Source organism: Carex rostrata, chromosome 21 (assembly GCF_964058835.1).
Source record: "Carex rostrata chromosome 21, lpCarRost1.2, whole genome shotgun sequence".
In the NCBI taxonomy this organism is placed as follows: Eukaryota; Viridiplantae; Streptophyta; class Magnoliopsida; order Poales; family Cyperaceae; genus Carex; species Carex rostrata.
In genome coordinates this window covers 4,871,409-4,882,346 of record NC_135938.1, presented here as the reverse complement: position 1 = coordinate 4,882,346, position 10,938 = coordinate 4,871,409, and the positions used below count along the sequence as shown (strand labels likewise).

Below are 10,938 nucleotides of genomic sequence, written 5' to 3'. Positions count from 1 at the left end.
GGTTCCTAGTCCAGAAATGCCGTGAGACCGCATCGAAAGGTAAGGTGAACTTGTGTGCACTTTTGGACCCCGGCAGAATTAATGGAAACATGTTGGACTGGTATGAGGATGATTGTGTCGACTACTTGCGTAAAGCGATGCATCATGCTCGTGGGGATCAAAAGAAATTCCTTCTCCTGCCATACCACCAAAGGTAGGTTACTTGTAACCCTTAATTGTTTATATTTTCAGTTAAACAATTACACAATGAACCATAGCAAACACTTGTGTCACCATTACATGCTGAAATATATATGTCACTAATTTTATGCTAAAGTACTACAATTCTTCTCCCCCTACAGCTCCCACTGGTGTTTGTTGGTGATTGTGCCACTTGAAAATATGATTTATGTCATGGATTCAAGGCGGCCCGACAAATCCATCACCACTCAGCAGTCCAAAAGAGTCATGACTGTTATAATTAAGTAAGTTATCTAAATATCACTTGGTTTGATTTTTTTTTTATAATTGTGGAATTGCTAATTACAGTCACTCAATTTTGTAAGGGCTTTTCGGCAATATCTTAAAGAGGGTGGAGTGCAGAGCACGGGTAAGAGCAGAAATAAAATGAATGGGCTCTGGAAGGAGGTGAGCACACTATAATTTTATAATTTCATATTTTTGGGTTCAAAAATTTATTGTCATTCTGACATAGGCTGCTGAATGTAAATATCAGTGCCCGCAACAGATTGGCGGTTGGGAATGCGGTTATTACACGATGATTCTTATGTTTCACTTTGTTGAGAGCATACAATTCAAATGGCCAGCATATCCGGTATGTAATTCATATGTTTTGCCTTGACTTGTCCATACAATTAATATTGATTTCCTCTAAACTTGTTTTATTAGTTGCATTGTTATAATTGCAATAATTTATTTCTATAAAGCAAAACAGAGATGTAGTTGCCATATTTTTGTAACTTGCATGTTTCGAATTTTTTGTAGTATTCACCAGATTCAAAGAGTTACTCCAAGGAGCAGTTAGATCAGTTTAGATGTATGTGGGCAGATTTTTTTATAAAACAATTTTGTAAACCAGAATATGGATTTGTATGATCTTTGTATAATTCAGTGTACATGAATTTTGTATTAATTTTTGATATAATTTGGAAATTTCGAAAATTTAGGGGTTTTGGTATTCTTATTTTGGAAATTCTCTGTTCTGGAATTGATCTGATTTTAAATGGCTGGCAAAACTGGAGGCTAGCCAAAAAAAAGCAAAAAATTAAAAAAAAAAAATAGTTCAATTAAACACGGACATTTTAAAATTTATCCGTGTAGAAAGGTTTTTCCAAATTAAAAAAATAAAGAAGAATATTAATACATAAAATTATATATTAAAAAAATATTAAAAAATAAGAGAGCTATACGGATATTTCATTATACATCCGTGTAGAAAGATCATTCAATATTAAAAAAATATTAAAAAATAAGAGAGGTACACGGATATTTAATTATTCATCCGTGTAGAAAGGTGTTTCCACATTAAAAAAATAAAGAAGAAAATTAATACATAAAATAATATATTAAAAAAATATTAAAAAATAAGAGAGCTACACGGATATTTAATTATACATCCGTGTAGAAAGGTCATTCAATATTAAAAAATATTAAAAAATAAGAGAGGTACACGGATATTTAATTATACATCCGTGTAGAAAGGTGTTCCACATTAAAAAAATAAAGAAGAAAATTAATACATAAAATTATATATTAAAAAAATATTAAAAAATAAGAGAGCTACACGGATATTTATTTATACATCCGTGTAGAAAGATATTTCAATATTAAACAAAATTAAAAAATAAGAGAGCTACACGGATATTTAGATAAATAACCGTGTAGAAATCTAATTGTACACGGTTTTTTATGTAATAATCCGTGAAGCTCGGTTATGAAGAGCGCCAGTGTCAAGTATTTGTAAACGGCTGTGTATGTAATAATCCGTGTAGCTATTCAGTAATTGTACGCGGTAAATATCCGTGTGTATATATACAAGGATTTCTAAACCGTGACAGCCTACGCGGCGGGAAATCCGTGTAGCTCGCTTGTTTATGTCCGTGTATAATCACTTATTCTGTAGTAGTGATAGTTCCCTTCTGCTACCTCTTCACTTACCCTCTTCTGGAGTAGGTGATGAAATCCGAGCACCTTACGGTCTGGTCGCTCTTCACCTCCTCTTCCATTTCTTTCCTTTAATGAAGACCTCTTCCCCTCTTCTGAAACACAGCCTTAATGGGTCCACCTCCTGCTTAGGCATTCATCGAACACAAAACGGAAATAAATCTGCTATGATCCTAAAGGGATTGTAGGGTCCTACGATTCTAAATCCAACCTTTTATTTACTTTGAGATTCGTGCATCAAAAACAACTTTTATGGAGATTCTTAATACTTAAAAAAAGGGTTAATTTTTCATATACCCTTATAGAATTGTTCAATTTCTTATTTACCCCTGTACTCTTCATTATATCTAATATATCCCTTAATTTTTTTCTTTTTTTCTTATTTGCCCACAAAATTAATTATCCATAGTTAATAACTCATTTAAATCTATTGTTGTCAATAATACCCCTCATTTTTATCTGTCTTCAATTATTTTTTCGCTCCATATGAAACGCCTAACACCCAATTTCAATCTTATATGGTCAGACCGGTGAGGTGAAATTGTTTGGAAGTGGGAAGAATCGGAGAGATATAGTTCTAAATCCATCTATAAGGTGCTAACGGATGGAGAGAACAAATTGTGGTTTCAAAGAAGTATGGACAGCAAAGGTGCCCCCCTTCAGTAAGAATTGCGGTTTCAAAGAAATTTGTTGATGAGGGACGTTATGATAAAACGGAGGATACAGTGCGAGCCAGATTGTGTTGTGTGTGATGGACAAAGCACTGAAACGGTGATCCATCTAATGTTTACATTTCCATTTGTATTAAACAATCAATGGAGAACTCCAGTCAACAACAAACGTGATACAGCTGAAGTGCTAAAGAATCTTCTCTGTAAACAATAACGGCTAACCATAGCCTTCTTTACTGTAGTTAGCTTCTTTAATTACTATAGTTAGTTTTATCATAGTTACAAATGTAATCAGGTGCTATCTAACCAGAGAACAAATGTAAGAGGCGAGTGACAATGAATACAAAACATTCAAACCTATTCTATCTTCTCTAAACTTTATGATTTGCAAGATCCGTTTGGGGGATTGTTTAGAATTCACCAAGTAAACGGATACTGGTACAAAACCCGGTATCGGACTTGTCAGTGCATCAAATTTGGGAGAAATCATGGATGGCACTGTCAGTTCGGAGAGATGTCAGCAAGGAATAATGGATGACAAGAGTGCTTTGCACTTGCTGGTGGATTTGGAGGCAGCAGAATGATCACATCTTCTAGGGGATAGAATGGGACCGAATGCATTGGGAGGGAAAATAGTGTAACCACCTTGTTTGTTGATGCTTGAACAAGTGAATTTGAGGTGGCGGAAGTTCTCAACTGGTTATTAGAAAAGGAAACAAAGAATGATTGAAAAAATTAATTATCCAGAGGTGTTCAGGCACTTCATATGGAGCGAAAAAATAATTGAAGAAGACAGATGTAAATGAGGGGTATTATTGGCAATAATAGATTACATGACTCATTAATTATGGATAATTAATTTTGTGGATAAATAAGAAAGAAAAGAACAGATTAAGGGGTATATTAGATATAATGAAGAGTACAAGGGTAAATAAGAAATTGAAGAACACTCTAAGGGTATAGGAGAAATTAACCCTTAAAAAAATGAAAAATGAAAGGTTGGATTTGGAATCGTAGGACCTACAATCCCTTAGGATCGTAGCAGATTTATTTCCAACACAAAACACATAGCAACCCCATGTATCTCAAGCAAAAACATAAAAACCTAGGGACTCCATGGATATTACAAAAGAAATCCCAGCACCCCGTGGACATGTTTACCGAAAAAAACCCCAGGTCAGAGAACCCCCAGCACCTGTGACAGTCTGCTTGAGTGATGAGTGAAAAGGAGTTGCTCAGTATTCGATTACCTTGTCAGTAACTTGTTATGCACCTGAAAGAAGAACATATTACATATACCAGATACCAAAGTTTCGCCATGTACCAGTAGTCATCTGATAGAGCAGCATATACCATATACCAGAGTTTCCCCATGTACCAGTAGCTGTACCGGTCATCATAAAACTGAATTGTACACTGTGTACAGTACACAGCTCAGAAAGAACGGTGTAATTTTGTACAGCACAATTTTATTAGAGAAAAATAAATATCTAAACCTCTCAAATTTCGATATTATTAAAAGATTTTTGTTCGAATTTCAAACTTGCAAATTCTTGCACTAAAAATATTGTCCTTGCCAGTAGACTAAAATCCGATTCTCATGTACAACACTAATTTCTTAAACGTGCATATGTTTATTTCTATAAGCATATCATATATAAAGTTGTAGTTGGGGGCTTGGGGCTATCTTTTAAAAATCCCAATCGTTTGTGTAACAGTGTAAGGATAGTCTTCTTCTATAATTCCATTTCAGAAAAGTCAAAAGTGATTGGTACATAAAGTGGAGCATTAGCGCTTAAGTGGAATATTAATCTGCACCAAATCCCTAAAAAATTGTGCCAAATCTAAATGTAATCAATTCTACCATATAGAATGAATATTCTTGCAATAGGTTAACTAAAGCAGAGGCCATGATCATGTTATAAATTTAGTTGTCTCCACTCCACCCATGCATTCGGCTGAGTAGTTTGCTTTTCCTTAGACACCGTGAGCGTGCAGGGGTCGAAGCCAAAATTTTGTACCAAAAGCATATTTTGCTAGGGAAAAGTAGCTTTTTGTGAGAATATAGAAATTAAATCCACTTTTAGAAAAGAGACAGAGAGGAAGAGAGTGTCAAACATAACAACATTGTAAAATATTGTTTAGGACAGCTGAGTACCGATTCAGATTTTAGAACATCTTCAATCCGGTAAAGATGAAATTTTGAGACTTCCTTTTCATAGTTTGTCTGACATTTCCTTTTTATAGTTTCTTTTTTGCATAATTTTCACATTGAGTGAATTCTGTCCTGATAATTTTTTTTTTAAGGTAGTGCCATCAACAAAATAGAAAGTAAGAGTTATACACTAACCTTTTTAGACTACTAAAATTCTCAGTTCATGGTGGAACACCCATTTTCGTTAAAATATACTGATAATAACATCACATAACGCTGTTTTAAAGTGTACATCACTTTACCCAACTTTTTTTATTTGACATTATCCCTACTTAAAATGTGTTCTATGTTTGTTGGCTCAGCAAGCATTTAGATTTGTTAATATTAGTGAAGTTAGCACAATGAATGAAAAATCACCCGAATCCAAACGGCTATTTTTCTTTATTCTACAAAATCCAAAACATTAAAACGTGCAAAATCTCGCACGAAAACAGATAAGAGTTAGCTAACAACATAAAAAATAAGGAAAGCAATGATTAAATAAAATAATCTCTTATACATGATCTTAACGGAATAAAATTTCCTCCACCGGTTATCAACTTATTTCTCTATGTTACATCCTTCCCCACCAGAAACTAAAATCAAACCCACCCCGCTTTCTATAATCCAACCTCTCTGACTTAACCCTCCTATGTATATATGTAATTAATACATGAGAATATGAATTAAAAAAAATTTAAGAACAGCAAAGCCGTCGCTCATCCACTCAAGACTTCCCTTCGGGACTCTTTCCAATTCTCTTGAGATGAGCTACCACGGCCTTTTCTACCACGGCCTTTCTTTGATTCCGATAAATAATCGGCTTTTGTAAAATTAAATAAAAAAAAGAAAGAACACAAACAAATGAAGGAAAGAACCGGTTAGCTTATTTAGAAACCAATGACTCAGGTGACCGGCCCGGTTTAAGCAGCCGTTGGCTCTTGCTCTGGCCAGGGGCCAAACAGGTCGGTGTTATAAAGAACCGACCCATGAGCTGGCCATGCAAGATCGGGCTCCTCTCGTGACAATTGCTTAACAGGCGTGGTTTGGTTGCTCCTAATTCCAAAAGAGGCTGACTTTCTCAGCTTCTGGAGCTCCTCTCCCTGAAATCCCCAATCCAGTTTACCACTTGGTGATCCCCAATCGGAGAAAACAGCTGGGGTAACAGCTGCTGATGTGGCAGCTGAGGTCATGACGGAAAGGGAGGATGGCCGAGCTACCGGGCTTGACCGGCGGTCGCAAAAGCTCTGACTCCGCTTCGCAAAGGCATTTGCTCGTGAGTTCATGATGGCCCTTGCCATTGAGTGGTCCATACCAGAACCATTAAGCTGGCTTGTCATTGGAGAAGAGGGGAGGTTAGATTCATAGCCTGAGAACAATTGTGATGGGTTGAATTCAGATTCGGGTGCACTCTGCTTGAGAGATATGGCTTGGAGCTGAGATAATAAACTGGAATCAACAGAAGCAAACGAGTCGAACCCAGGGCTCAGGTTACCATTTGGTGCGCCCCAGTTTCCTCGTTGAGGTGGAGTATTGGGCATTTTGTCAAACAGCTTCTGGGCATACTGATCTAAACTGAGCAAATCCATATCAATATCCAAATCTCTTGCCCCAATTGGAGTATTCAGCCTTGAGGGCATAGGAGAAGAAGCAATTGGGGAACCAGACCCATTTTGTTGCATCATTAGCAAAGCAGTTGCCATGTCAAGGTTGGACCCAGCCCGAGGTGACCCACCTGATCCGACAGAAATCGCTGACGGGTTTACGGATCGGAGCTCCTCTGGCTTGTGTGCGAAGAAACAGATCCGTCGCTTGCACCCAACCTCATCTTTACACAATCTAGTGCGGTATTGCGCTGGGTGGAGCCATGACTCAAACACCCCATGAGCATACTCACAGTTATCAGCCTTGCGGCAAGTGCCCTTACGGAAGTCAGGGCAAGGCACACAACTGTAAAAGAACTTGCGTGGGTCTCTTCGGCGTGCGTTCTCTCCAGGGTGGACGAAGGGACACTCCGTCCAGTCGTGAGAGTAGGCACGAGAGCAAGGCTTAATTTTGAAAGCATACATGCGAAATTCGTCGGTACTGTATATCCCAGTTTTTATGTCTGGCAAGGTAAGATCAGGCGGGTATTCCTTCTTCGAGTCTTCCCTTGTGAGAACTTTCTTGGGCGGGGTCGAGGGAGGAGAGGCGGATGCTGCTTTGAGAAGTGCACGAAGTGACTTATCAAGGGTGTGAGGTAGGTTTCTCGGGATTAGGTCGCCTGGTCGGCGTCCAGAGGAGTCTAGAGATTCCACGTCAGCACCAGCGGAGATCAAGAGAAAGACGATGTCGGCGGCCGTGGCGGCGCCGCCGCAAGCTGCGAGGTGAAGCGCTGTGACGCCATCAGTAGAGGAAGCACGCGTAGCTTCAGACGGAAAGGAAGCAACAATAAAGCTTACTAGAGAGGTGCTTCCGTACAGAGAAGCAATCATTAGAGGAGTACGCTGCTCCATGGCGACGTGATTGATGGGAGAGGCGGAGGAAGGCCCATACCACAGAGAAGAAAAAGAGAGCGAGGGGAGGTGGTTGTCCGACAATCGCCGGAGTGAAGCGAGATCATCGGAGGCTGCGAGTTCGAGTAGGATGGATGGATCGGCCAGTGAAGGCGGTGTGGGGGACTGTTTTCTTGGACCGCTGCACATAGTGGAACAAGGTGGGAATATGGGTGAATAAGGTTGGATGGGGAGTACTAAGAAGAGGTATGGCGCTCAGGGTCCTTTTGTAGTTGAGAAAAGGAGGAAGAATAAAATAATGGAGACTGTGGGATAGGGAAGATGGAGAGAAAGTCGGAGTGTCATTGTCCTTTTCTTAAAAGCTGAATAGTCATGTGTTGCGGGTCATTCCACACTAGAGTGATTCATTACAGAATCGATTAGGAGACCGGTGTCGGAGAATTGGAGTGAGCAGGTCGGTCCACTTGCTGTGCTTCTTGGGTCCATTCTTTCTTTTTCTTGTTTCTCATCGCGTGGTCAAAAAGGTAATGCTGCCCGGGTTGCCTTCTTCCTCTCTTCCTTTCTTTAATTCCATAATTATGTTTCTTTTGCTTTTGCCCATCTAAAAAGGAATTATTTTAGTTTTACGTCCTCACTCCTCATTATTTAAATTAACATTTTCTCTGTTGACAATTTCTATCTTAACAATGTTTGGCTCGTTTAAAAAATTTGCATTAATAAACTCAGGCATACATGGAATATCGATAATTAATGAGCACCGTACGTTTGATTGCATGGTCTCATATTATATTTTACAAGAAATTAAAATCAATTTGAAGCTTTCAAAACATTTATCTCAACCTTTATTTGTATTTGTAACTTTGTATGCAAAAGTTATCTTACTCAAATGGGTAAAGTGTGAAATTTTAGCTGGTTTAAATGCGTTTATGCCATGTTTGTCCACAACAAAATAGGCTATGGTTGTGCTCACCAAATACAAACTTTTAGGAGGGCACATACGAAAGCTTTTAGAATGGACGCCAAGTAGAACTCCAAATTGAAATAAATGTTTTTTGGAGTTCGACGTTTATTATTTTTTTCTTTTTTTTGTGAGTTGAAGACTTGAAGCCCGACGTTTATTCGGACGCTCCTTTTTTTCTCTTCCAACGTGGGATTCTTTGGACTGGTTGGGATGGTAGGACCGCTGCGAGCGAAAGTGGTATGGACCTTTTGTTCCTCCTAATCCGAACCTGCCACGTCACCGTAGAGCACTGTAAGAATTACCGGCTCCTTGGTTCAGTGCCGACACGTGCCAGTAGCGACGACTTGGTTTGACTGGAAAATGATGTTAGTCTAAGAAGCCCACCTTATTTTACCGGCTTAATCTATTTTGTCACGATTGGATAAAAAATAATGGGATGATTGATCAAACCATATTAAAATATATTAAAACATCAACGGTTAATGACAAATGGAAGATTGAAATTAGTTAAATTATATTTCCTGGTTACTGATGGTGAACAACTATGGAGCTATTTCAATTAGTAAAAGGATATCTCCAGTTTTTCTGTACTTGAGAGGTGATGCGGAAGGAATTAGGGGAGTCACGCGCAACGCACTTGGCACTAAAGGGTGACGCGGTTGGTTGTTGCGGAGTCAGTCTTCCACTATTTCTCCGTTATATTCTCTGGAGAAACGCCGTTAACCCACACGGGCGCTTCAAAATATCATTGTAACTTTTACCATTGACCCTCAAATTATTTTAAAATATAAAAATGGTTGTTTCTGATATGGTGTTATATGGAAAGGAACGACGCGGTTTGGTGATCAACGGTTGAGCTTTACTGAAATTATGATACTGCGCTCTATAAGTCCACTGGAGCTTGATGGGTAGTCTGTCTGGTTATTGTCTGCATCAGAATTCAGAGAGAGATTGTTAGTGTTATGCTAGTACACGTCTATGAGTGTAGCATGGCATGAAAAGGAGAGGAAACAATAACATGCATTGAATCAGATAAGTTTGAAGGGACACTAAAAAAGAAGATAAGTTTCAAGGAGAGTAATTCCTTGATCAAGTTTGAAAAGCATGGCAACATTTATTATGAAATCAAAGTAAACAGAAAAAAGTAGAACTACAAAACAAGTTTGTTGGACTATTCTTAGTCTTAAACTAAACCTTTGACCTCATGAACCATGATATCAATCATTCATTTGAAATTTATTCCATAACAAAGTATAACATCTTCATATTTATCATAAAGAGCAAGAAATTTTCATCAAATTTATCGTTATTATTAAAGACGAGGGTTCAAATGCACTCAAATGCACCATATCTTTCAAATCATTTTTCTTCGTTTTCAAAGTCCGAATAGTCAATCCGAACCATTAGATACGATCTATATATTAAGATGTGCTTGGAGACAAAATTTTATATTTTTTGAAATTTTTTTACTATTTATTAAGCCACTTTGAAAATCGCTGATTTTGCATTTTCTGGATCATTGAATCAGCCATTTTTAAAGTGGCTTAATAAATAGTAAAAAAATTCTAAAAAATATAAAATTTGGTCTTCAAGCACATCTTAATATATAGATCGCATCTAACAGTTCGGATTGACTATTCGGACTTTGAAAACAGAGAAAAATGATAGGGTGCTTTTGGGTGCACAAAAATTTGAGTGCATTTGAACCCTCCTCATTATTAAAACCCCATAATAATCAAATTTCACAATACTTCTCTAAATGGGCTGTTGAGCTGTTGAGTCGAAATAATTCAACCTGTAAATACTTGAAAAACTGACAATTTTAAAAATAAAAAAATATGAATGGTACCACCATGTTAAATCATAAATTGATATTATTTCTCCAGGAATTTTCTGGCAGCGAAAATATCACCCATTTTGTCATCCGCCACACAAAATTTTGCTCTGAATGACCACATAAAAATAAATTTGATTCCCTTGACAAATTGGGCAGACAGCGACAACCACAATGACATTCAAAGGAAGGAATGGATATAAAAATGTTTTGCTACATTAAATTGGTATTCAGTGGAGACCTGTCACATCCGATTCCATTTAAATCCGCTGTTCAGTTTGATTTCTTGCTAAGCAAATTTTCCCTTCGTGGCTCCTTTTGACATTCATGTCCATTATTTACCTTTATTTACGGAAAGATATTATTCACCCACTACAAATTTTCTTGTATTGGATTTGGACAGTTCTCTTGATGAAACCGTCTCTCCTGCTAGCCAGTAATTTCATCTGTGGCTGTAGAATACCGAATACAATTTTTTTTTTCTTGTTTATTTTTTCGTACAGTTTTTCTGCTTCAATATTCGAGATGGTATAAATTCTAGCAACACAAATATGTTGAGAATAAAGGGGATTTCAAGATTTTCTAAAGAGTCATTTTCATTTGATTCCGTTTCAAAGTAA

The 10,938-nt window shown here is 37.6% G+C and overlaps 1 protein-coding gene across 1 annotated transcript; it reads right to left on the bottom strand.

Annotated features, from left to right (window-relative positions):
- Positions 1-5,519: 5,519 nt before the first annotated feature.
- Positions 5,520-7,827, bottom strand: LOC144573003 (zinc finger CCCH domain-containing protein 33-like). Its single transcript, XM_078322656.1, has one exon. The coding sequence runs from the start codon at positions 7,710-7,712 to the stop codon at positions 5,952-5,954; it is 1,761 nt and encodes a 586-aa protein (XP_078178782.1). The 5' UTR covers positions 7,713-7,827; the 3' UTR covers positions 5,520-5,951.
- Positions 7,828-10,938: the final 3,111 nt, after the last annotated feature.

Bases quoted from the DNA above. Each gene is read 5' to 3' on its own strand.
- LOC144573003 (XM_078322656.1), bottom strand. From the start codon at position 7,712: ATGTGCAGCGGTCCAAGAAAACAGTCCCCCACACCGCCTTCACTGGCC.